General features: G+C 42.1%; 1 protein-coding gene across 1 annotated transcript in view; it reads left to right on the top strand.

Annotated features, from left to right (window-relative positions):
* Positions 1–26,912, top strand: part of vps11 (VPS11 core subunit of CORVET and HOPS complexes) — a 55,864-nt gene extending 28,952 nt beyond the window's left edge. The window contains exons 12-16 of the mRNA XM_034178858.1: positions 3,192–3,325; positions 10,001–10,203; positions 10,439–10,610; positions 25,982–26,204; positions 26,397–26,912. Coding sequence (XP_034034749.1) covers positions 3,192–3,325; positions 10,001–10,203; positions 10,439–10,610; positions 25,982–26,204; positions 26,397–26,561 — 897 coding nt within the window. The 3' untranslated portion in view covers positions 26,562–26,912. The remainder of the gene's footprint in view (positions 1–3,191; positions 3,326–10,000; positions 10,204–10,438; positions 10,611–25,981; positions 26,205–26,396) is intronic.

A 26,912-nucleotide genomic window follows, 5' to 3' on the forward strand; every position in this document is an offset into this window, starting at 1 on the left:
CTTAACGATTCCCTTATCAGTCCTTCAGAGTGGCCGTTGTTTTTGGGGGTGTTTGTCAGGAAAATGATCATTTCTCTACATTGATTACAGACCCTGCAGCGGGTCTGTAATCAACTTTTCTGCAGAGCGGTTTTGCTTTGAACCTTGAACCAATCGAAGCAGTGATTCGCAGATCGAAGCAGTGCTTCGATCATTGCTTCGTTGATTAATTTTTTCTTTCGCTTTCCCCCGCTAAAACCCTAAAGAGCATATGGCTGTGAGTATTATTTACCTTTTTTATGTTAAACCAACCTATTATTGTCTTCTGAAACAGTTGATAGATGTATTTTATAACTTAAAAACGGGACCGATGCTAACACGTTAGCATGTCTATGGCATTTTTGATGTTAAAGTTAGCATTAAGCAGTTGCAGCTGTCAAGCGTTTGTTGTCGTAAAAGAGTCAAATGTATTACAAACTGTAATATTTTTAAAATTTATTTTTGTTTATATATTAATAATAATAGCAAGCACAACAATAATAGTAATAATAACTAATCTAATGATTATATACAATTTTAGAAAAAGAGACAAAAAGAACCTGAATAAAAACACAACAGAAAATATAAAACCAACTAACAATGAACATACAGAAATAAATAAATACATACATACATACAGAAATAAATAAATAAGTGTTTCCTGTGAACACCTAGTGACTCTTCATGCTGCATTCACACCGGGCGCGACGTGAGCGACAGCAGCGACAGGTTGCCATGTAATCCCTATGGAATGACGCGTTTTGCGCCAAGTCACGCAGAGCGACACGATGGACGCGAATGAAGCGACGCAAGTGAAGCGATTTTGAGCGATTGGCGCGTTTGGGGTGCGATATTGCGTCGCATCACGTCACGTTACCCTCCTCCCCAAGTTGAAAAATCTGAACTTTTTTGTCTCGTCGCGCTGCGATGACCGATCAGGGACTGAATATGTAGTGACGTGGAGATGTCTGGAGTTTGACTGAAGATGTGAACATGTCCTGTATCTGGTAGCAGCCTGTGAGCAGGTCTTATGTCTCTTTTGTCCTTTATTTCACAATTATGACAGAGTTTTTGGAGCGAGCAGCAGCACCACAGCAGCGGAGAGCGGAGTTTCTATTTTTTTACGTGCGCGCGAGAGCGAATCGTCTGTGGAGAATATTTTATTAATTAACTACACAGATGTATAATAAAGCAAATGGTGACTGGTTTCTAAACACAATTATGACAGAGTTTTTGGAGCGACCAGCAGCACCACAGCAGCGGAGAGCGGAGTTTCTTTTTTTTACGTGCGTGCGCGAGCGAATCGTCTGTGGAGAATATTTTATTAATTAACTACACAGATGTATAATAAAGCAAATGGTGACTGGTTTCTAAACACAATTATGACAGAGTTTTTGGAGCGAGCAGCAGCCCCGCAGCAGCGGGAGCAGAGTTTCTTTTAATTTTTATTTTACGTGCGTGTGCGCAAGCAAATCGTCCATGGAGATTATTTTACTTATTAACTACACAGATGTATAATAAAGCAAATGGTGACTGGTTTCTAAACACAATTATGAGCTGCAGCCCCGTAGCAAGCAGTTGAGTTTCTTTTTTTGTTGTTGTTGTTTACATGTGCGCGCGTGAACGGGACAGGAGGACCTCAAACTGGGTCCCGCAGAGGCAGAAGGACCGCTGAAACCAGCCATCATCCAGACGCAGCTCCTGCAGCAGATAATGATACTCCCTGTATTGGGAGCTTTCCACAACAACTAGCGCCGTGTGATCAAGGTCCGTCATGTTAACTTGACTGACAACCGGAGCCGGCGAGCAGAATGGAAGCTCTTCCTATTTGATGACGCACCGGGGCGAATTTTCGCAGCAAAAGCAGAGTGACACACCGGGCGAAGGAGGCGCGTCCGTCGCCACGCGACCCCCGCGAATTTGTAGCATCTGATCGCGCCCGGTGTGAACACGGCAACCTCTTACTTCATCCCTGTCTTATTTAAGTTTAATGACAGTTTGTTTCGGTCAAACCATATTTTCAATTTGTTAATTTTTTCAGTGATTTCCTCCAGAACTATCTGCCAAGCTAGAAAATCCTAGTAAGAGCAGAATACTACTGGAATTAATTTGAATAAGGAATTTTTTTTTTTTTTCTCACTAAATGGATGCTGCACTCACTGCAGTTTATTGTCTGGAATAGCCCCAGATTGCATTTCAGAGCTTCTAGAATTGAAACATTTTCGTGCACATGGTGTTGGGGGGTAATTTTGGGTTTCGGCTTTTTTTGTTTTTCACCACTTTCATCCCTGAATATGTGAAATCGTGAGTCACTTTTGTGTGGATTAAAGTTACTAACTGGGACTCCTGTCTTGTTGTGAGAAAGAAACAAGAATCGTCCTCCGTTCTGTTCACACAGCTCCAAATGCTGCGCGGCTCTCTGCCGAGTCAAGTTAGAACGATAGAATCCAGTCGGAATTAATAACTTCAAAGTGAAATGAAAATAATATACAAGTTTCACTTTATGAATGGAATTACTGAAATAAATCAACTTTTTCATGATATTCTAATTATATAACCAGCACCTGTATATTATGTAAAAAAATACATCAGATGTTGGACTGAGTCTCCGAGAGGCTTGCGGCATTGTCTTAATCTGTCCTTGATTTATTTTGTATAAAGATAGCTGAATTTTATTTTTATGCCATGAAAAAAAAATGTGTGGTGCCTGAGGGGATGAGTACATTTTACTGTCACCTTTCCACCAAATTAAGCCATAATTCTGTGTCTCGCACCAGTATAACGTTATGCTAATGTTTTCCTGTTTTATAGACATTTAGACAGTGATAAAAAACAGCTGTAATCAGAAAGGAACAGGGCGAGACGTGCATGTACAGGTTGTGTGCATCAACATGGGTTGCAGTTTGACACAATTATCAAGTTGCTTGAGTGTTAAATTTTGACTTGGCTGCATCTCACAAATAATGATTCATTCGTCGCGCTTTTGAGGATGGCCCAGTAAGTTACTGTCTCCGTCTGTAACAGAAGCACAGGGAGCATGAATTTATCAAATAGTCATGATTTGATGAACAGTTTTTCTTGTTTCATTCCAGGATGTCTCGGGGGGCTCTGTGTACTTGTACTTTTGAGCGTAATTTCTGTTACTAATGTGTTTACTGATGCGTGTTTGGCAGAGGAAAAAAGTCCTGCAGGAGGCAGCACTGTCACTGCTGAGGAGTGACCACACTGTGTTTGACAAAGCCCTGGTCCTCTGCCAGATGCACAACTTCAAAGAAGGTGTCCTCTACCTTTACGAGAAGGGAAAACTGTGAGTGAGTCAATGTGGCTGTTGGATGAAAATGGAAGGTGTCTTCAGCCAACAGAGATGCATGCTTTTTTTCTTGTCATCTTCTTTTCTTTTCCCCCAGTAGTCTAATCTGGCCTTCCTGTTTTTAAGTGTTTGTCTGCACCTTATCATAAACCTTCTGTATTTACATTCATGAAGGCATCTTATTTGACAATGATTTTGTTTACGTCTTCCAGAGTGTTCTTGACATGGCTAGATGTTGTGTCCCAAAGAAAGAATTCTGCCATTATCCACTGTAGTTGTATTCCTTGGTCTTCCAGGCCTTTTGCTTACTTGCGTATTCCTTCTTTTTAACCACATTGTTGATTTGGGATAGATTTATTTTATTTAGCCTACATATGGTCGTCATCACTTGTGGCGATGCCTTATTGAGAGTTCTAACAGTCTGTGAACAAATGCAAATTCAGAACTTAGAATCTGCTCCTCACCTTTTTATCTGCTCAATTTAAGAAATACTGTGAGAACAGACCACACCTCGTGGTGAAACTGCTTGTCAGTCAATTTTTTAAAAGGGATTATTCAACATTAATTCTCTTTTAAAAAGTTTCTTATAGAGATTGACAGTTGTATGACATTTGAGAGAGTCTACAAGGTTAATACTGATTACATATTGTTCAAATTCAAATTGTTGTTGCTCAGTTGTGTGCCGGATAAATAAATAAATTCAATTCAAATTCAATTCAAATTCAACCAGAAGTCCGTCTAAATTGGGGGTTAAAACATCTGCTGCGTGCACACACCACATCCACAAACTCTCAAAGTAAAAAAAATTCTGTAATTGAAAGCTCCATTGAAAATAACACAAAGCAAAAGATGAAAAAAAAAATTAACATTCCACTTACCCCAGTGTAAAGATTTCCAAATTAGTCCACAACAAAACGAAGTCCTCACGCACATGTCACGCGCGTGCGATCGCAATTGTGATCACCAGTCATGGAACGGTCCACTCGTCCTCACTCGGATCCACAGCCAGAGATCATTTTCAAGTTCCACTCGGCCAGTGAATAATGTTCATGTCCGCTCCACTCTCAGGCTCTGATTGCGCGCACGGGCATAATGTCTGATCGCAGCTCTGCCTTCAACTCAAATTCTGTTATGATTGTGAAAATAGCGTCTTAGGAGTTTTTCCAATACGAGACGTAAGTCTGCGTGTCCAGGCACATCCATGATCACAGCAGCAGTAAACCAGCATCCTGTGACACAAACAGCAGCATCACGACACTTTATATTCCAAAGTTCGACAGACTCTGAAAAAGTTAAGAGTTTCAGGGTGAAGTGTATCGTCTCCTCTGTAAATCCGAGCCACTGCTTTCAAAGAAAAGCTCAGAAGCTTTGTTATCGGACATAACTACATTCGTTTTGCTCTGTCTGGGATGTTTCTGTTTTGCTATTAACTATGTCACACGCAGAGAAATGCTGAGTGAGACGTTTTCCAAAAATGCACCTGTTACCTTGCTCAGGGAGAGGAATAAAAACCATCAGAAACCCCACTAATTATGAGCCCATGTTTGCAGGTAGACTTACAATCATGAGTACTTTGATGTTTTGTTGTTAACTGGAATGTTAAAAAGCATGCGACATGTCCTTTAAGTTACGTTCAAAAGTCACATTCTGTTTCAGTTTTGGTTTTGAATAGCGGGCGTGACAGCCAGTTGGAGTAGAGGTACACCGTGATGTCATTGGCTGGTCTCTCCAAATTTGCTTCGTTTGTGTGTTTATATACAGGTTTCTCATATATTATGTAAAAGCTAGCAAGAAATAAACACTTATCAAATTGAAAATGCTGTTTTTTGAACCTAATAACACCTCTGAACGTATTTACAACACATTTCACGGATGTTAGCATGGCGACATCACAGGCTGGTAGCTAGCTGCAAACTCAATTTTGTTTGTGTGTCAATATATCCTCTTTGTCATATATTATGTAAAAGCTAGCGAGAAATAAACGCTTCTAAAACTGAAAAAGCTTTTTTGTAACCTGATAACACCTCTGGAGTCATTACAAGACATTTTGCAGACGTTAACGTGCAGCTAACTTCTGTTAACTCAGCGCTAATTCCAATGGCATTGTCTCATTAATACCTGCAAATGCACAGAGGGTGAGCTACAAAATTCCTTGATTTGCATAACGTCTGCTCTTACAACATAAATACTGTTTTTGACTGTGTTTGATAGTTGGGCTTTATTGAACATGTACATATTGTACGTAAGACAGTAGGATCTTAATAATTAAACTGCAAATTATAAAGAACACAATGCTCATACAGCTGAGGGCATTTTAGCATTGCGTTATATTTTACATTTAAATTTTTTTAACAAAGTTGCTATTTGTACATAGCCAAATCAATAATTCCAAATATTGATCTGTATGTAGCATAACTGTGTTTGAGGTTATGATGATGGATTGTGGTTAGGGTTGAGAGTTGTAAATTTACATTTCAAGTTTCGCCGGTGGTTTGTCAGATGACTTAGGAGTCGAGTTAAGGTTAGGTTGTAAATTTAAATGTCAAGTTTCTCCTCAGATTCTTGAGACAGCGGCACAAATTTGAATCCCAATCATATTAATTAATTTTTTTCATTATTACTATTACCCAGCAGCTGTAACATCCTAGCTGTTTGTAACAACTATATCAACTGGTGAACCAGCGACTTTCAGGAAAGACTGAATGACAACCAGGAACAGACTGGTGACATCTGGAGAGACAGAGGACATCCAGGAAAGACTGGAACCAAGGCACAGAGGGCCAGCAACCCAATGTGACACCTTTGTAAAAAGGTACCTTCAACTAACTACAAGTATCGAAACAGAGACACACCCTCAGGGTCTTCCGAGAGGGAGGGAGGATGAAAGACCCAACAGGATGGAACAAACGGTAACGACAAGGCTTGTACAAAGGACTTTGACTGGAACAACCCTAACAGAGCCAACATGCCACTGTGACAAAGTGTGCAAAAACCTCAGGGGACTCATGATCCATCAGGCGAAATCCAAATGTAGAACTGGAGAGAGGCAACTGGAATGCACAGCTGCAGCTGGTGAGACGGTGGAGGACCACAGTCAGGACCAACCCCACAGTACTGAGGACCTTCAACCAGTTGTGACAAACCAGGAACACAGAAGGAGATCAACTGATGAACCAAGAGTTACCTGCAGAGGACTTGCAGATGAGAAGAAGGGGAGGATAAACTGGCCTCCAATGAACAGTGGTGAATGGCAGAAATTTGATAAGGATATGAACAAGCTCCTAGAGACAACACTAACAGGACCAGCTGAAAAGAAGCTGGAAAGCATGTGTAAATTGGTGTATTGTGTTGGAGAAGATCGGTTTGGGAAGCAAGGAAGAACCAAAGAAGAGAGAACTCATCAGCCTAGTAGAAGAGGGAGAGAGAGATTACCAGCATAAGACGAGAGATCAGAATGTTGCCCAACAGGTATAAAAGAAGTAGTGACAAGGAGAAGGAAGGGTTAAAGCAACTGAGACAAGATCTAAGAAGAAGGCTTAAAGAACTCAGGAATGCAGAAAGGATAAGGAAGAACAAACGTGATAAGAACAAGAAAAGGGCAGCCTTCATTAAGAACCCTTATGGCTTCGCAGCAAGTGTTTTGGAAGGGAGAAGATCTGGTATGTTACAGAAACCAAGGGCAGAAGTGGAAGCATATCTGAAGGAAACACACTCTGACGAGTTTAGACACGAGGCACTCAGTGGAAATAGCAGGATAGAGCCAGGTGAACAGCCGGAAAAAGTACTAGATGAGAAAGAACCTACCCTGGGAGAAGTAAGAGACATTGTTAAGAAGGCAAGATCACGATCAGCACCAGGGCCTAACGGAATAACGTATAAGGTCTACAAGAAGTGCTCCAAGCTTCTCACTAGATTGTGGAGGCTAATGAAGGTCATATGGAGGAAAGGCCAGATACCATTGTGTTGGCAAGTGGCTGAAGGTTGCTTTGTGCCAAAAGAGGAGAATTCAATAGAAATCAAGCAATTTTGAACCATCTCTCTCCTCAATGTAGAAGGGAAAATCTTCTTCGCGGTGCTTGCCAGAAGAATGATGTCCTACATGGTAAAAAACAAGTACATTGATACAACATTACAGAAAGGTGGCATTCCTGGGTTCCAGGGGTATGTGGAACATACAAGCATCATTTCCCAGCTCATAAAGGAAGCAAAGGCAATAAAAGGAGACCTGATAGTCGTGTGGTTGGACTTGGCCAACGCTTATGGAACAGTGCCACACAAACTCATTGAAAAAGCATTGGAGCACTACTACATCCCTGAGAAGGTCACCAAGATACTAGCAAGCTATTTGGAGGGGATACACCTTAGATTCACTGTGCATGACTAACATCATGACAGCGAGTAGAGAAGGGCATAGTAACAGGATGCACCATTTCAGTGGTTCTCTTCGTTATGGCCATGAACCTGATCATAGAAGCTGGGAAAAGAGAAACCAGAGGGCAAAAAACCAGGACAAATATTAGGCAACCACCAAGCAGAGGGTTCATGGATAACTTGACCATTACAACCACATCACATGTCCAAGCTAGATGGGTCCTACAGGCACTGGAAGAAACCGCCACATGGGCAAGGATGAAGTTCAAACCTGCCAAGTCAAGGTGTATGGTGATCAAGAAAGGCCAGATCACCAAGAAGTACACCCTGAAGATCCAGGAAGAAGAAATTCCATCAATCATAGGAAACCCTATCAAGTGCTTGGGGAAATGGTATGATGACAGTCTTAAGGACGTTAACAACAACAAACGTCTGGAACAGCAAACAACAGAAAGACCGGTGAACATTGACAAATCAGGGCTCCCAGGGAAGTTTAAAGCCTGGATCTTCCAACACGGACTTCTACCTAGAATAATGTGGCCGATGATGCTGTATGATATTACGCTGTCAACAATCTAGGGCATAGAGAGGAAAACCAACAGATCCCTCAGACGGTGGCTAGGGATACCACAATGCTTCTCCGCAACAGGACTGTACAGCAAATCAGCAAAGCTTCATTTGCCACTTTCGTCAGTTGTGGAAGAATTCAAGATGGGGAAGGCCCGTCTAATTATGACTCTGAAAGATTCCAGAGATGCGAAAGTGCGTGATGCAGGAGTAGAAACACAAACAGGAAACAAATGGAGAGCAGCTGAAGCTGTAGAAGAAGCAGAATACCGCCTACAGTACAGAGACATTGTAGGAAGTGTGTGCAAGGGAAGACAAGGTCTAGGTACCAAACCCACAACTAGGTGGAAAGGTGCAAAGCCAAAGGATAGAAGACATCTGAGATAAGGAAGAAAGAGGAAGAAACCAGATATGTACGGGCAGTGCAGATGGGAAGCCAAGGAGCCTGGACAAAGTGGGATACAGAGCAGAGAGAGCTGACATGAGACCAAATATGGAAGTACACACCTTACCAACTGCAGTTCCTGCTAAGATCTGTGTATGATGTAATCCCAACACCATCAAACCTGTGTAACTGGGGAATGATGGAAGATGCAGCATGCCATCTGTGTCAGAAACCAGCCAACCTAGAGCACATTTTGTCAGCATGCCAGGTTGCCCTTAGACAGGGGAGATACAGATGGAGACATGACCAGGTGTTGAGATCTCTAGCCCATAGTTTGGAAATTGAGAGGAAGAAAGATCATATAGAGAACAAGCCAGCTTTCATCAACTTTGTCAGAAGTGGACAACATGCTCCAGCTAATCAGCAGCAAAGGGGTGGCATCCTGAGCATGGCAAAAGACTGGCAGCTGAAGGTTGACCTCGGAAAGAAGCTCGTATTTCCACCAATAGTAGAGACAACTCTGCGACCAGACGTCCTGCTAATTTCAGAGAGTAGAAGGAAATTAGTTGTCATTGAGCTAACGGTACCATGGGAAACCCGTTGTCAAGAAGCCCACGAGAGGAAGCTTGTAAAGTATGATGAGTTGTTGGCAGTCTGTAAACAACAAGGCTGGCAAACATGGAACTGCCCTGTTGAAGTATGAACACGTGGTTTCCCTGCAGTGTCTTGCTGGAAGATGATGGCAGTCTTAGCAGTAAAAGGAAGAGAAAGGAAAAGAGCAATAAACACCATGGCTCAAGCAGCAGAGAGAGCATCCAGTTGGTTCTGGCTACGAAGGAACGACAGTAGCTGGAAGCTTGACCGTCAAGAGTAGAAGACTGATCACCTTCTGCTGTCCCACCATCTTGAGGACTTTCCGGGTTAAGGGATGAAACGTCTGTAGACGGATCGACCTGACTGATGACTTGACGGCCCAGCAGCTGTAACATCCTAGCTGTGTGTAACAACAATTAATTATAAACTAGTTAAGGTTGTAATAGTTAAAGTTGTAATATTCAGATCATCATCATAATCACATGACCTCCATTGTCCAATCAGAAGTGCTATGTATGAGCATCATTGATATTTATCCAAACAACTCACTACATAACTTATAGTAAAGTAAAAACAGTGGGTATAATTCTTGTAGAATTTTAGGGAAAATAAATATTTTGACAGAAGTGCAACTCAAATGTTCCCCCCTCATGGAGAAACCAGAATGAGCTCTAAGAAAGAAAATCGACTCAACAACTGTGATTTTTTTTTTACATTTATTTATTTTATTTTTTTTTTTTTGCATCCCTGTGCAGGTATCAACAGATTATGCACTACCACATGCAGAATGAGGAGTACAGAAAGGTGGTGGATGCCTGCAAACGTCACGGAGACAAAGAGGCTTGTCTTTGGGAGCAGGCGCTGGGATATTTTGCCAGGAAAGAAGAGGACTGCAAAGCCTACATCAGTGAAGTTCTGCAACACATTGACCAAAAGAACCTCATGCCTCCTTTACTTGGTGAGCTGTTAGCATTGACAGTTATGTATATGTGAGCTTTGTGAAATTTGACTAGTTTGTTACTTATTTGAGTTTTCACTCAGTTCACTTCTCACTTCTTCTTCACTTCTTTGATCTGAGATCAAAAAATCTGGTGGATAACAAATGGAATGCTGAATATTTAAAAGACTTGCATCAGAAAGAGACATGTATTTTTAAAAAGTTGCTTTGTCCTGGATTTTATATATGTCTGTAGTGGTGCAAACTTTGGCACACAACTCAACAGCAACACTCTCCGTCATCAAGGATTATCTCATCAATAAGCTGCAGAGAGAGAGCAAGCAGATTGAGGGCGATGAAAATAAAATACGTCAGTACCGGGAGGAAACGGCAAAACTACGCACTGAGATTCAAGAGCTCAAAACCAGGTAGGTGATGCAAGGGATAAATTTCATTTTATTTTTGATTTATTATTGTATAAAAAATATCGATTTTAATAAATGAAATTTAAATAAATAAGTAAATGGATATTTTTTGTTGACAACCCTAATTCCAATGAAGTTGGGACGTTGTGTAAAACGTAAATAAAAACAGAATACAATGATTTACAAATCCTCTTCAACCTACAGTGGGGTAAAAAAGTATTTAGTCAGCCCCTGATTGTGCAAGTTCCCCTACTTAGAAAGATGAGAGAGGTCTGTAATTTTCATAGGTACACTTCAACTATGAGAGACAAAATGAGAAAAAAAAAATCCAGGAAATAACATTGTAGGATTTTTAAAGAATTTATTTGTAAATTATATATTTTGCGCTTCATAATGCACCACACATTTTCAATGGGTGACAGGTCTGGACTGTAAGCAGGCCAGTCTAGTACCCGCACTCTTTTACTACGAAGCCACACTGTTGTAACACGTGCAGAATGTGGCTTGGCATTGTCTTGCTGAAATAAGCAGGGACGTCCCTGAAAAGACGTTGCTTGGATGGCCGCCTGTGTTGCTTCAAAACCTGGATGCACCTTTCAGCATTGACGGTGCCATCACAGATGTGTAAGTTGTCCATGCCATGGGCACTAACACACCCCCATACCATCACAGGCGCTGGCTTTTGAACTTTGCGCTGGTAACAATCTGGATGGTCTTTTTCCTCTTTTGTCCAGAGGACACAACGTTCATGATTTCCAAAAATAATTTGAAATGTGAACTCAAGAGACCACACCACTCCACTTTGCATCTGTCCATTTCAAATGAGCTCGGGTCCAGAGAAGGCGGTGGCGTTTCTGGATGTTGTTGATGTATGGCATTCACTTTGCACGGTTGAGTTTTAACTTGCACTTGTAGATGTAGCGACAAACTGTGTTAACTGACAATGGTTTTCTAAAGTGTTCCTGAGTCCACACGGTAAGATCCTTTACACAATGATGTCAGTTTTTACTACAGTGCCGCCTGAGGGATCGAAGCTCACACGCATTCAATGTTGGTTTTTGGCCTTGCTGCTTACGTGTAGAAAGTTCTCCGGATTCTCTGAATCTTCTGATATATTATGGACTCTAGATGTTGGAATTCCTAAATTCCTTGCAATTGAACTTTGAGAAACCTTGTTCTTAAACTGTTGGACTATTTTTTCACACAGTTGTTCACAAAGTGGTGATCCTCACCCCATCTTTGCTTATGAATGGCTGAGTCTTTTGGGGATGCTCCTTTTATACCCAGTCATGACACTCACCTGTTTCCAATTAACCTGTTCACCTGTGGAATGTTCCAAACAGGTGTTATTTGAGCATTCATCAACTTTCCCAGTCTTTTGTTGCCCCTGTCCCAATTTTTTTGAAATGTGTTGCAGGCATCCATTTAAAAATGAGCAAATATTTGCACAAAAACAAAAAAGTCTATCAGTTTAAACATTTAAATATCTTGTCTTTGTGGTGTATTCAGTTGAAGGTTGAAGAGGATATTTGCAAATCATTGTGTTCTGTTGTTTATTTACATTTCACACAACGTCCCAACTTCATTGGAATTGGGGTTAATTTAATTGGAATTAAATTTATTGTATTTTTATTTAAATGCAGGTGTGCACATAACTGGTATTCATGTGAGTAAAAATAAGTGATGCGCAGCAGAACACTGGTGGAATCACTTATCAGGAAAACTATAATGACAGATGGTAGGAAAACCGCTTCCCTCTGTGTTTACTCTGTGCTTCATTTGTTTAGCATGCACGAGCACCAGTTATGTGCATGCCTGTCTGTATTTACTTACTACTAGACAGACAGAATACATATTTGTCAGGTCCCAAGTCAGATTTTTTCGGAACTAACTCATTTTTAGTAGTTTTTTTTTCAGCATAAATAAAAACACTTCAAGCCAAAATGTCTGTTACCCTGTCGTGCAGGGTTTGCAGACACACACACTCTGCGTGTTTTCACATCTACCTTGGCTGCATTCAGCCCAGACACAACATAACCAAACATTTGTTGAAATGGAAACATTGATCATGTTATGGGGCAATTTTTTATGTAAATGTTACTTCACATGCACCAGAGTAACAATTTCAATTTATTTCATGTATATAGCGCTAAATCACAACAAAGTTGCCTCAAGGTGCTTCACACAAGTAAGGTCTAACCTTACCAACCCCCAGGGCAAGCACACAGGCAACAGTGGTAAGGAAAATCTCCCTCTGATGATTTGAAGAAAAAACCTCAAGCAGACCAGACTCAAAGGGGTGACCCTCTGCTTGGGCCATGCTACAGATACCCTTGACAGTACAAATATACAGGAAATTTTGGAAGTCCATGCTGGTGTCCAGGACAGGAGCCTTGCAGAAGAAGACACCCATTCCCACTTTTGGATGGAGCCACATCTCAAATATAGTAAGAAAAAAAACTGAATCAGGCAGCAGAAAGACAACAAATACAGTATAATTTGTCAGCATAATGGCCCAGTCACATGGCACTTAACGAAGGGTGACGAAGCCCCGACGAAACAAGAAATCTGGACTTTCGTTGACTTTCGTTGGCATCGTTTAACTTTGGCGCAGCCTCGTTCCTGCAGCTGGCGCTTTGAACGAAGAGCGCTTTAAACGAAGGGCAACGAAAACCTCAATTCGTCTGTGTCTCGTTTTGCTGTCGTTCTTGACGTTTTTTAATCGTTTGTGTAGTTTTTGTAATGTTATTGTTTAATTTGACTTCGTTGGAGCATCTGAACGTTTTCACACTGTGCAGAAGCCGGTTTGTGAGTGCTGCTTCTGCTGCTGCGTTCATGTACCATCGGAAATTACAGGGCAAACTCAGCCTGTTTGCTTGAATTTTTTTATCTGTGTGGGGGGGCAGCTTCAATGGGCTCAGGCACCTTACATAGGCCAGAATTAATCTTTTGTGTGAATATAATTAATTATTTTGCCACAAGCAACTGTTGAATTTGAAACAACAAAACATTTGTGTAACTTCTGACGGTACTTGAATGCAGCATCAGCGGCAGCAGGAGCAGCTCCTGCGTGCGCTTATTATTTTGTATTAAATATAACAATATGAGTGTAGGAATGACAGTCCAGTCCTTCTGTACATGTGGAAACGGGTAGATGAATCAAAATGATGATATAAAGAGCTGTTCTGGAAGGAAGAATTCACGTTGTGGATCAGTGATCAGCTGGTGGAAATAACTGCACATGTGAGTCAATGCGCGCGTTCACACGGACTGATTAATTTACTGCTCTGATATATTCAATCATCTTTACACTTATATTTATATTTATTCTCCCTTTGGACAGTTTTCTGTTATAAATCAATATATATATGGTTTAGAACATAAAACTGTGCTACAGCAGTGACCACAGCACTTTTTTTTAAATTGGAGGAAGACGGAGTGCGCAGCATGTCGACAGACAGTGTGGATTCTGATAATGATGAAGATGATCCCTCTTTTTTTCTGAGCGAGGAACCAGAGCAGGTGGTCCACCGACGTGCACACAGATCTCCACAGATTCTGTTTGCAGTTTCTCCAGGACTCAGGCGCTATGAGCTCCGTCCCAGCGCCGAGTCCTGGAACTCAGAGATGCAGACACACACAGCTCCAGCTGTGGCTCCAGGCACGTTTCGTCGAGATCGTGAGCTTTGGTTTTGTTAAGTTCCTCTTTCGTCCCTCTTGCGCTCTTGCTTCGCAGACTGTTTGGTGATAAAGCTCTTTCGTCCACCTTTTCTCAACGAATTGACGTTTTTTACTTTTTCCCTTCGTTCAGGAATCGTCGTGTGCCGTGTGACTGGGCCTTTAAGCAACAAGAAAAACAGAAGAAATACGTAGGTGATTGCTGGCCACTAGCCCTAAGCTTCACTAAAAGACCCAGAATTTAGATAAAGTTGAGGCTGCGACCCACTCTGTTTACTAATAAAATGAATTTAAAAGGGTAGGAAGCATAGTACCATACTAAGCCAATATGCTAGCCATACAAAAAGGAAAATAAGTGCGTCTTAAGTCTGGACTTGAAAGTCTCTACAGAATTGGACTATTTTATTGCTGCAGGGAGATCATTCTACAAAACGGGCATGATAAGAGAAAGCTCTGTGACCCACAGACTTTATTCACCCTAGGGACACAAAGTAACCTGCTTATTTGATCCTATACCAACAAAACTGTTTAAGGACCTGTGCCCCACTCTTGAGCTGACTGTGCTGAAATTATTAATTTGTCATTAACCCCTGGATCTGTTCCTAAATGTTTCAAATCTGCAGTGATTAAACCATTACTTAAGAAATCTAATCTAGACTTCCGGTTGGAACACCGCGACGCTGGCAGCACAGTAGAGAGGCTCCTGAGCGAACCTGAGAAATCTAATTAAAAGGCCCATTCTAAGGAGAAATATCAGATACACAAAGTATTAGAAGGGGGGCCGGACATCACCATAAACTAATTTTCCTACGAAGAAGGGAAAGAAAAGTACGATTTGGGTTCCGAGGACGAGGCCAGCTAACACCTGTTCAGCAAATCCCACGATGGCGGACTCCGAGATCCTGCACGAGTTGAAACAGTTTCGACAGGAAAGCAGGGGCCAATTTGAAGAGTTGAAACGTGACATTTCTTCGGTTAATAATAGGCTAGAGGCGACGGAAAATCGAATAGAAAAGGTCGAAGAACGAATTCAATCAACCGAAGACGTAGCTACTGGCTTGCTAAAGCTATGCTCGAAGTTAGATGAACAGCTAATCGACATGCAGGCCCGAGGCAGGCGAGAAAATGTGAGAATCTACGGGGTCAGTGAAAATGCAGAGAAAGAGGCATCAGAAATGAGAATTTTTGTGGAAAAACTGCTTCGTGAAGGTCTTCAGCTGCCAAATGACGTGGAGTTACACATCAAAAGAGCACATCGCTCCCTGGGACCAATGCCACCCCCAAGCGCTCCACCCCGCTCCATCATTGTGAAGTTTTTAAGCTTCCGAACCAAGGAAATGGTGCTGCGTAAATCCTGGCAAATGAAAGGTTTCAAGTGGAACGATAAACAAGTAACCTTGGATCAGGACTGGAAAGCGGAGAGAATATGCCGAAATCCGGAAAGTGTTAAAAGAAAAAGACGTGCGGTTTCAAACACTCTTCCCCGCCAGGCTGCGGGTGAGACACGGCGATGGAGTTATGATTTATGACACTGCAGCGGAGGCGGCAGAGGATATGGTGAAACGGGGATACGCAGTCAAGCTCATACAGACACCAACGTCGCTTGTGGAACGCATCCAACAGATGACCTGGACCCGGGTGGACCGACACGTGAGGAAGAACGTACCCGATTCAGAACGGGACCCCAGCTACAAGGAGAAGTTACGTGCATTCAGGAGAACATCCCCGAACCCAAACACGGAGTAAAGGTTTAAGACTGCGAGGTTTTTTTGAACAAAAATGTCCCTTTGACTGAAATATGATAAGTTCTAAATGACTGGGTGAGTAAAATATCGTAGTAGTGAAGGTTCAACTATGAAAGTTTACGAACACTGTCATAGCCATGAGGATCCCCTGCACTGTTAACAGGAGCAGGGCTACTACCTTACAGCGCCCCCTGGGACACATGAGGGTCTATTGCGCAGACCCCAACATAGGGAGTCATGTTCATTTCTGTTTTTTTTGTTGTGTTGTTCTACATTTTGCTGTTCTTGGTAGGGAGGGGAAGAATGCCATGTTTAATGACTTTGTTAATTACTGATACACTCAGATGTCATCCCGGTCCATAAAATTTGTTTCACTAAATATAAATGGGATTCACAATCCAATTAAGAGATCAAAGATATTATCACAATTGAAAAGGGAGAAAGTCCAGATAGCATTTCTTCAGGAGACTCATCTGGACGATGGTGAACATGCCAAACTGAACAAAATGGGATACTCAAAAGTATATTTCTCTTCGCACAGCTCGGGAAAACGTAGAGGAGTCGTAATCTTGTTGTCCAACGCAGTGAATTTTGAATACATTTCTGAACGCAAGGATAAAGAAGGAAGATACATATTGGTTATAGGTAAATTGGAGGGAACAATAGTGAGTCTGTTAAATGTGTACATGCCACCTGGCAGTGACTGGTCAATATATAAACATGTATTGGAAACACTCACAACTAAATGTCAAAGTATTCCAATATGCGGAGGTGACTTTAATATTCGACTACAACCAAAGACTGACAGCTCAAATGGTAGACCAGATGCTAAGAATATCTATAGAAAGGTTAATAATTTTATGAAAGAAGTGGGAATAATTGATGTCTGGAGAGAAAATAACCATAGAGTGCGTGACTATACTCATTATTCCTCAGCCCATAATGTATATTCACGAATAGATTTTTTTTTCATGTTCATGCATGATACGCACAGAGTATTAACTTGTGAGATTGGAACTTGTGCCATATCAGACCACGAACCAGTGTATTTAACAGTCAACATTAGCAACAGGACTAGATCCACCCTATGGAAGCTAAATTCCAATATCTTGAAAGATACTGACATTCAAAACACTCTGAAAATGGAAATTCAGTCTTATCTTGAACACAATGACACCGATGAGGTTTCCCCGGCAATACTGTGGGATGCTTTGAAAGTCGTAATTCGAGGAAAGATAATAGCAATCTCTGCTACTCTAAAGAAACGTAAAATTCAGAGAATACAAGAATTAGAAACCAAACTTAAAGAACTTGTGAAAGAGCACTCCACGTCACCAAATAATTTGGTCAAATCTAAAATAAAGGAAATGAAAAATGAGATAGATGCTATAAACACACAGGAGATCCAAAAAAAGCTCCTTTTTACAAAACAACGATACTACGATACAGGCGGGAAAGCACTCAAGCTTTTATCTTACAGATTAAGAAAACAAGAGGCAGAACGGACAATATACAAAATAAAACACCCAGTAACAAATGCTGTGGAGACTAGCCCTGAAAAAATACAAGAATGCTTTGAAGAATATTACCGGAAATTGTATTCTCAACCACAATTAGGGAGCAGTGAAGATATTGATGCATTTATATTATCCCTAAACTTACCTAAAGTTTCAAAGGACCAAAATAAGAGATTGACATCAGAAATAACAAAGGAGGAAGTTTCAGCATCAATAAAGAGATTGAAAAACGGCAAAAGCCCAGGGGCCGACGGATTTAACTCAGAGTGGTATAAAGTGATGCAAGAACACCTAGTTTTAACATTGGTGAAAACGTTTAATTGGATTATCGACAAGAAAAGTATACCACCTTCATGGAAAGAAGCCATCATTTCCATAATCCCGAAAGAAAATAAAGATAAAATGCAATGTGGAAACTATCGCCCCGTAAGTGTGCTCAACATAGATTACAAAATTTTCACCTCTGTTATATGCAAAAGATTAGAGACAATTCTACCAGACCTTATCAATAAGGACCAGACGGGTTTCATTAGACAGAGACAGACTCAGGACAATATTCGAAAAACATTATTAATTATGAAACATGTAAAAAAAATGTAATTTGGAAACACTTATAAGTTTAGATACTGAAAAAGCATTTGATTCGGTAAGATGGGAATTCCTATATAAAATAATGGCTAAATTTGGCTTCCATCATAATATTATTGATACTTTTGCATCACTATACAACAAACCAATTGCTAGGATAAAAATTAATGGAGATTTGACCAAAACTTTTGCCTTGGAGAGAGGCACTCGTCAAGGGTGTGGAGCTTCCGCACTTTTATTTGCTCTATTTATCGAACCGCTGAGTCAAGTTATAAGACAGACTACAGAAATCAAAGGTGTAAACCTCGACTCAGGTGAACAAAAACTAGCCCTTTTTGCGGACGACATACTGATATTCTTGACTGAGCCCTCGCTATCCCTACCCAAACTAATGCAGGTGCTGGATAGATATGGCTCCCTCTCAGGATATAAAATCAACATAAATAAAACTCAAGTGTTAAAACTAAACTATAAACCACCAATAAGTATAAAAAACACATATAAATGGAAATGGGACTCAAATAACATCAAATATTTGGGAGTGGTTTTAACAGAAGATTTTGAAAAACTTTTTGACGCAAATTATGGTCCATTAATCTCAAAAATTAAAATGGATTTACAGAGGTGGAGTACAATCCCCTTCTTGGGAATACATTCTCGTGTGGAGTCAATCAGAATGAACATCCTTCCAAGATTGCTGTATTTATTTCATTGTTTATCGGTTTGGATACCACAGAAATATTTTGATGAATGGGATAGAATGTTGGGTAAAAATATTTGGCACAATAAAAAAGCTAGAGTTAAATACAAAACATTACAGTTGAGGAAGGAGAAGGGTGGACTCGGGCTACCTTGCCTTCAAGAATATTACTTTGCGGCCCAACTTAAACCCCTGGTATCTTTAGGTTCCCCATCCTACTCAGCCAGTTGGAAGGAGGTTGAAAGGGTAGAAACAGAAAAAACACCAATTATGGCAACATTGTCAGATAAAAAATTAAGAAACAAATTTAACATTATGAAAGATTTTATGTATGAATCTATGTTGAAATGTTGGGATGGGGTACTAAAAATTTGTAAATTGGAGAAAATCTCTTGGATATTAAGATGGATAGCGTATGATTCGGACTTTTTGCCAAATACTCAAGATAATAGGTTTAAAACTTGGATCTCAAAGGGTCTGACTTCGTACTATTCTTTCATCCACAAGGGGGAGTTCATGAGCTTTGAAAAGCTGAAGGGGAAAAATGGTCTTCATCAAGATGACTTCTATAGATATTTACAAATCAAGCATCATTTTGACCAAAACATTAAAGCCCTATGGGAAAACAGTGAATTAAGATTTATTCACACCATTTTAACTCTAATAAAATCAATTTCTGTGAACAACATAATATCCAATTTGCACAAAGCAATTCAATTAAGTAAAAAAGGTAACACAGAGCACATTAAGAAAAAATGGGAAATTGAGGGCAATCTGAACATTTCAATTGAAAGTTGGGAAAAGATTTGTCACCTTCAGTGGAAGACCACAGGATCGGCGAGAGTTTGGATGGAAAAGTATTACGAGGTTCTTTATCACACCTGTTCAAAAAATACACAGAGGGAGAGGGGATTCATGTTGGAGGCTGTGTGGCTCCTCTGGGGCCAACCACTACCACATTTTTTGGGATTGTAGTATTCTTAAGACATACTGGTCACAGATTTGTAATCATGTAAATAATGTTTTTGGCTACAAAGTGTCATTTACATTTGAATGCATATACTTGGGAGATGTAAATGTTCAGAATTGGAGAAGGAATGAAACAAAATTATTGGCAATCCTATTAATAGCAAGTAAAAAAGCCATCACAAGAAAATGGTTGAAGGCAGACCCCCCTCCGGTGGAAGAATGGATAGAAATAGTCCACGATATCTACGAGATGGAAAAACTATCCTCCATCATTCGGAACCAAAGAGACTCTTTCTATGAAACATGGTCAAAGTGGACAGAATATGTGAAATATACAAGATCGGACTTTATCTGAACAATATATATATAAATTTTAATTAGCGAATACTGATCATTTATTTTCTGAACAAATGTAACAGCACTCTTCCCCATTGTACATAGTTTCTTTTCTGTTTTTTCCCTCTGTTCTTGTATGTTTGGATAAAAAATAATAATAAATAAAAAAAAAGAAAAAAAAAAGAAATCTAATCTTGACTCTGATATATTGAAAAACTATAGGCTAATATCAAATCTATCATTTTGCTGTAATATTGTGAAAAAAATGGTTTCACAGCAGCTCATGGATCACCTTACTGAGAATAATCTTTTTGAGCCGCTGCAGTCTGCATTTAGAAAAGATCATTCCACAGAGACAGCTCTCACTAAAGTGGTGAATGATCTTCTGCTTGCAGTGGATTCGGACACCACTACGGTTCTGGTGCTGTTAGATCTTAGTGCTGCGTTTGATGCTGTGGCTCATCATATTGTACTCGATAGGCTGGAGAATCATTTTGAGATTACTGGGAATGCCCTTGCATGGTTGACATCATACCTGACCAGTCGTTCTCACTGTGTTTTGTACAACAACACTAGAATATAGATCCTGCTGATCTTAGAGGAGTACTGAACCCTGCTGTGTTGTGTGTACAATGGGGAAAATGAGTATTTGACCCCCTGTCAGTTTTGCAGGTTTTCCCACCTACAAAGAATGGAGAGGTCTGTTATTTTTGTCGTAGGTACACTTCAACTGTGAGAGACAGAATCTTAAAAAAAAAAATCCAGAAAATCACATTGTATGATTTTTAAATAATTAATTTGCATTTTATTGCATGAAATAAGTATTTGATCCCCTAGAAAAACAGAGCTTAACAGTTGGTACAGAAACATTTGTCTGCCTTTACAGAGGTCAGACATTTCCTGTAGTTCTTGACCAAGTTTTCACACACTGAAACAGGGATTTTGGTCCACTCCTCCATACAGATCTTCTCCAAATCTTTCAGGGTTGGAGTTTCAGCTCCCTCTAAAGATTTTCTATTGAGTTCAGGTCTGGAGACTGGCCAGGCCACTCCAGGACTTCCCACTCCTTGAAATGCTTCTTACGGAGCCCCTCCTTAGTTGCCCTGGCTGTGTGTTTGGGGTCATTGTCATGCTGGAAGACCCAGCCATGACCCATCTTCAATGCTCTTACTGAAGGAAGGAGGCTGTTTGCCAAAATCTCGCAATATATAACCCCATCCATCCTCCCTTCAATACGGTGCAGTCGTCCTCTCCCCTTTGCAGAAGAGCACCCCAGAGTATGATGTTTCCACCCCCATGCTTCACGGTTGGGATGGTTTTCTTGGGGTTGTTCTCATCCTCTAAACATGGTAAGTGGAACTGATTCCAAAAAGCTCTATTCTGTTCTCATCTGACCACATGACCTTCTCCCATGCCTCCTGTGGATCATCCAGATGGTCACTGGTGAACTTCAAACGGGCCTGGACATGTGTTGGCTTGAGCAGGGGGACGTTGCTGCCCTGCAAGATTTTAAACCATGACATCATCATGTGTTACTAATGTAATCTTTGTGACTGTGGTTCCAGCTCTCTTCAGGTCATTGACCAGGTCCTCCTGTGTAGTTCTGAGCTTTCTCAGAATCATCCTTACCCCACAAACTGATATCTTGCATGGAATCCCAGGCCGAGGGAGATTGACAGTCATCTTGTGTTTCTTCCACTTTCTAATAAATAATCATAGCAGTTGTTGTCTTCTACCAAGCTGCTTGCCTGTTGTCCTGTAGTCAATCCCAGCCTTGTGCAGGTCTACAGTTTTGTCCCTGGTGTCCTTAGACTGTTGTGGCTGGCGTGCCTGGCTGGCTTTTGTTTGTCTTCTGTTTCTGTCTTTTGGTTTTCCTTCCAGGTGGTGCGCATTTGGGACTGAGTGGCTGTGTGGCTGAGTTACCAGGACCTCACCCTGATCACCTGAGGCTGATCAGGTGCGGCTCGTCAGGACTCACAGCTGTGGTGCATCTACACCGATTGGAACATGGTGGCATTTAAGTCTGGAGTACACAGTGTGTATTTGCCAGAGACTCGACCTTGTGACCAGACGGGTGAGATCGTCGTCTCGAGAGCCATCTCATCATCAGTGGATGCAGAGAACGTCCAGGTTTGATGCATGGTCTGTGAAAGAGGAGAGGGTGAGGTCTCACGCTCGTCAGCACACTTCCTGAGGTACGTTAAGTTTTGTGACTAACATTTATACAGTCAGTAAATGTGGTGTCCCTCACACCTTATTATATTGAGCTGTATGTTAGTCGTTTAATCAGCTTCCACTGCAGTTGGAGTTTGTGAACAGGGTGTTCCATGCCTGCAGGGTGGGAAGCTGATTAGTAATTAAGCCAGGAAGTGTTTGCTGTTTGTACACCTTTGAGCGGTCTCTCTGTGTGTGGAGTGTGAACTCACATAATGATTTCTTCTTTCACAGACTCGGTTTGCCGCGGCCACCTGGGGGGTGTCGGCGGGGTCGTTGGGTCCGAACAGTTTCTGGCTCCGGACCGTTTGTGCTGCTAGGAGCGCACCGTAATCCACCACGCCAGACCGCGCACTTATTTGTTATATCTTTTATCACATCACTGTTATGTATTAAATTCAGTTATCCTTTGTACCGTGCTCTGCTTATTTCATACTGGGTCCTTCAAACGCTGGTCGGTTCTCCGGGCCGCGTCCGACACATAACAGTAGTCTCTGGCCAAACATCACGGACCCAGCGGTAGCAGAGACGGTAACGCGCCGGGAAGGTGGCAGCAGACGTTCAGAAGTTATCCGGATCAGTTGCGGGTGCTCTCCGCCCGGATGGTGCGTGTTTGAGAACCCATTACTGAATAACTGATTTGTGCTCTCTTGCAGCCGTGTTCCTGTGTTGTGCCTTATCCGTGGGTCGTGGTGGAGTGTGACTGGCGACGGCTTCGCGTCACACTCCGACCGGATAAGAGGTTTAAACGGGAGCTGCAAGAGTGTGCTGCGGGGTTTTTTATTTTTAGCACTTTGGCTCCCTCTGTTGGTGACTGAGTCACATTACCGTTAAGCTCTTAAGTTGGAACAGGTGTGTTCCATTTGTTTGAGCTTAACGGTATACGTCACTTATTAGTTTTGTGTTGGTTCATTTTTTGTGGGTGTTTTTTGAGTTGGTTTTTGGTGTGGGATTTTTTTTACACTATTTAGTGTTCTGGGGTCGTGACCCTGCAGTCTGTTTGGAGCAAAAAAAAAAAGGACCCAAGCAACTTTATGTTAGTCTGTTAGTCTTTCTTTTTATTTTTTTTAGTTTCACCTCCCCAGGGTTTGATGGGACGGTCCCCTGGGGGGTGAAGGGGGGGTAATTGGGTTGTTTTTTTCTTTTTTCCGTTTTTTTTTTTTGTTTTTTGTTATGCCCTCTCTTCTCCTCTGACTCCAGCCGGGTGAGCCGTACGTGTCGGCGTTGCTGGAGTGGTGCAGTTTGGTTATGCTGGGCGTTTCCCAGGTAACTTCTGCACCTGGGGGGAGGGGGGGAGGGGTGTTGTTGTTTTTTTTTTTTTTGTTGATTCCCTATTCCACCTCCGGCTTCAGCGCGCCTTTGAGCCGTCTGCCATCGGCGTGGCTGAGGTTTGGGGCAGTGGGATATACCCGCAGCTGGTGGCTGGTTTGGAAGTCGGAGGAGTGGCGCCGTTTTGTGCCGTCTGCCATAACCGCTGTTCCACTCCTCCCGGTTGGCTTCTGGGGTATAGTCACGGTTGGTGACGCTGGACGTGCTTCCAGTTTCCACTGCGCCAAGGGGGTGGGGTTGGGGTTGTTTTGTTTGTATGTTTTTTTTTCTTTCCTTTTGTTGTTCCCCCCAGTTTCCGCCCTCAGGGTGTGACTGTGGTGTCCTCTGGGGGGGAAAGGGCTGTGGGTCCATCTAGCCATAGACGGCCGGGGCTGGGTCCGTTGGTCATGAGGGGAGGCGTCTCCTGGGGTTGATGGAACGGTCCTCTGGGAGGCGCTGGGAGTCCCCGTGGGTGACTTTGGATCCCAAAGGGACCTCGGCTGTGGTTATTACTCCTGGAGCTGGCGGGATGTCCTCTGGGGGGTGTTGGTCCCTACATGTCGTTGGGGGGGGGGGGGGGGGGGGGGGGGGGTTGTGTTATAGCGTTTTTATTTGCAAGCTTAAGTTTGGGTTGTTTTTCTTTTCTCCTCTTCCCGGGGTTTGATGGGATGGTCCTCTGGGGAGGGGGGGGTGGTTTTGTTGTTTGTGTTTGTCTTTTTTGTTTTATGACTAATCAGACTATGAACATGGTTGGACAAAGGCTGACCGCACAGGTTTAAGAACTCCTGGCCACACCTGTGCTAATTGACTGACAGAAACAAAGGCAAAGATGCAGCCAGAGGAGAAGACGTCAACCGTTCTGTTGGATGAAGATTCTGTTGGAAGATGAATGCAGATACGGTTTCCAGCCATGGTCCCTGGAGGGGGGTGTTTCTCCTGGGCCAGGTTTGTGTGGTCGCCGGGAGGCTTCCCGTGAGGGTGGGGTGCTGTTGTGGCTGGTGTGCCTGGCTGGCTTTTGTTTGTCTTCTGTTTCTGTCTTTTGGTTTTCCTTCCAGGTGGTGCGCATTTGGGACTGAGTGGCTGTGTGGCTGAGTTACCAGGACCTCACCCTGATCACCTGAGGCTGATCAGGTGCGGCTCGTCAGGACTCACAGCTGTGGTGCATCTACACGGATTGGAACATGGTGGCATTTAAGTCTGGAGTACACAGTGTGTATTTGCCAGAGACTCGACCTTGTGACCAGACGGGTGAGATCGTCGTCTCGAGAGCCATCTCATCATCAGTGGATGCAGAGAACGTCCAGGTTTGATGCATGGTCTGTGAAAGAGGAGAGGGTGAGGTCTCACGCTCGTCAGCACACTTCCTGAGGTACGTTAAGTTTTGTGACTAACATTTATACAGTCAGTAAATGTGGTGTCCCTCACACCTTATTATTTTGAGCTGTATGTTAGTCGTTTAATCAGCTTCCATTGCAGTTGGAGTTTGTGAACAGGGTGTTCCATGCCTGCAGGGTGGGAAGCTGATTAGTAATTAAGCCAGGAAGTGTTTGCTGTTTGTACACCTTTGAGCGGTCTCTCTGTGTGTGGAGTGTGAACTCACATAATGATTTCTTCTTTCACAGACTCGGTTTGTCGCGGCCACCTGGGGGGTGTCGGCGGGGTCCTTGGGTCCGAACAGTTTCTGGCTCCGGACCGTTTGTGCTGCTAGGAGCGCACCGTAATCCACCACGCCAGACCGCGCACTTATTTGTTATATCTTTTATCACATCACTGTTATGTATTAAATTCAGTTATCCTTTGTACCGTGCTCTGCTTATTTCATACTGGGTCCTTCAAACGCTGGTCGGTTCTCCGGGCCGCGTCCGACACATAACATAGACAGCTCTTTGGTCTTGGCTATGGTGGACAGGTTGGAGTGTGATTGATTGTGTGTGTGAACAGGTGTCTTTTATACAGGTAACAAGTTCAAACAGGTGCAATTAATACAGGTAAAGAGTGCAGAATAAGAGGGCTTCTTAAAGAAGAATTAACAGGTCTGTGAGAGCCAGAATTCTTGCTGGTTGGTAGGTGTTCAAATAATTATTTCATGCAATAAAATGCAAATTAATTATTTAAAAATCATACAATGTGATTTTCTGGATTTTTTTTTTTTTGATTCTATCTCTCACAGTTGAAGTGTACCTACGATAAAAATTACAGACCTCTCCATTCTTTGTAGGTGGGAAAACCTGCAAAACTGACAGGGGGTCAAATACTTATTTTTCCCACTGTATTTCCTAACAAGACTCTTTATTTGTTTACCCAATGATTTCATTCCAGTGCCAAGATTTTCCAGAAGACAAAATGTAACCTGTGCAACAGCCCACTGGAGCTGCCCTCTGTGCACTTTCTGTGCAGCCACTCCTTCCATCAGCACTGCTTCGAAAGCTACGCCGAGAGCGAGGCCGAGTGTCCAACCTGCACTCCGGAGAACCGTAAAGTCAAAGACATGCTGCGAGCCCAGGACCAGAAACGTGACCTGCATGACCACTTTCACACGCAGGTAGTGTTACCCCATATGAGACGAATGCTGAAATGTTTAATTCCCCCCCCCCCCACACACACACACACACACACACACACAATATATATATTTTAAGGGTTCAAACATGTTTTCAACAACCTGATGATAATCTGCTACCACGGTAAGGTATCAGTCAAATTCAAGCTCCCTCTTCTTTTATGTGCTTTTCAGTTACAAAACTCTAATGACGGCTTCTCAGTTGTGGCTGACTATTTTGGGCGAGGAGTTTTTAACAAACTAACCCTAGTCACCGACCCACCTGGAAGCAAAACAGTTGGAAGTCTTGAAGTCAACCTGCAGAGAGATCTTCTCATCCACATCAAGAGGAACAACTAGCTCTGACACCGACCTGAGGAGGCACTTCTCCGGCTTCTCTTCGGTGCAGGTTCATCACCACATGGCTTGTGAGACAAAATGTCAATTTATTTTGCAGAAAACACACTTTTGCCTGGTTTTCGCATTTGATGGGGATGTGTTTACATAAATGCTGAAAGCATATGTAAAATGTCCTTTAGGTTCAGTCAAGAATTACTGTGTTTTAAATGTTGCCGAATCACTCCTTCATGAATATTTGCTTTAGTGTTGGCTAATGCTCAAAATGTAATCTTGCACATGAAAAAAAAAGTCATTAATTTATTCAATGCCTTTGATTCTAGCTTGAAAAATAAACTTGAGTCATGACCATCA

This window comes from Thalassophryne amazonica, chromosome 9, assembly GCF_902500255.1.
Source record: "Thalassophryne amazonica chromosome 9, fThaAma1.1, whole genome shotgun sequence".
Taxonomy (NCBI): Eukaryota; Metazoa; Chordata; class Actinopteri; order Batrachoidiformes; family Batrachoididae; genus Thalassophryne; species Thalassophryne amazonica.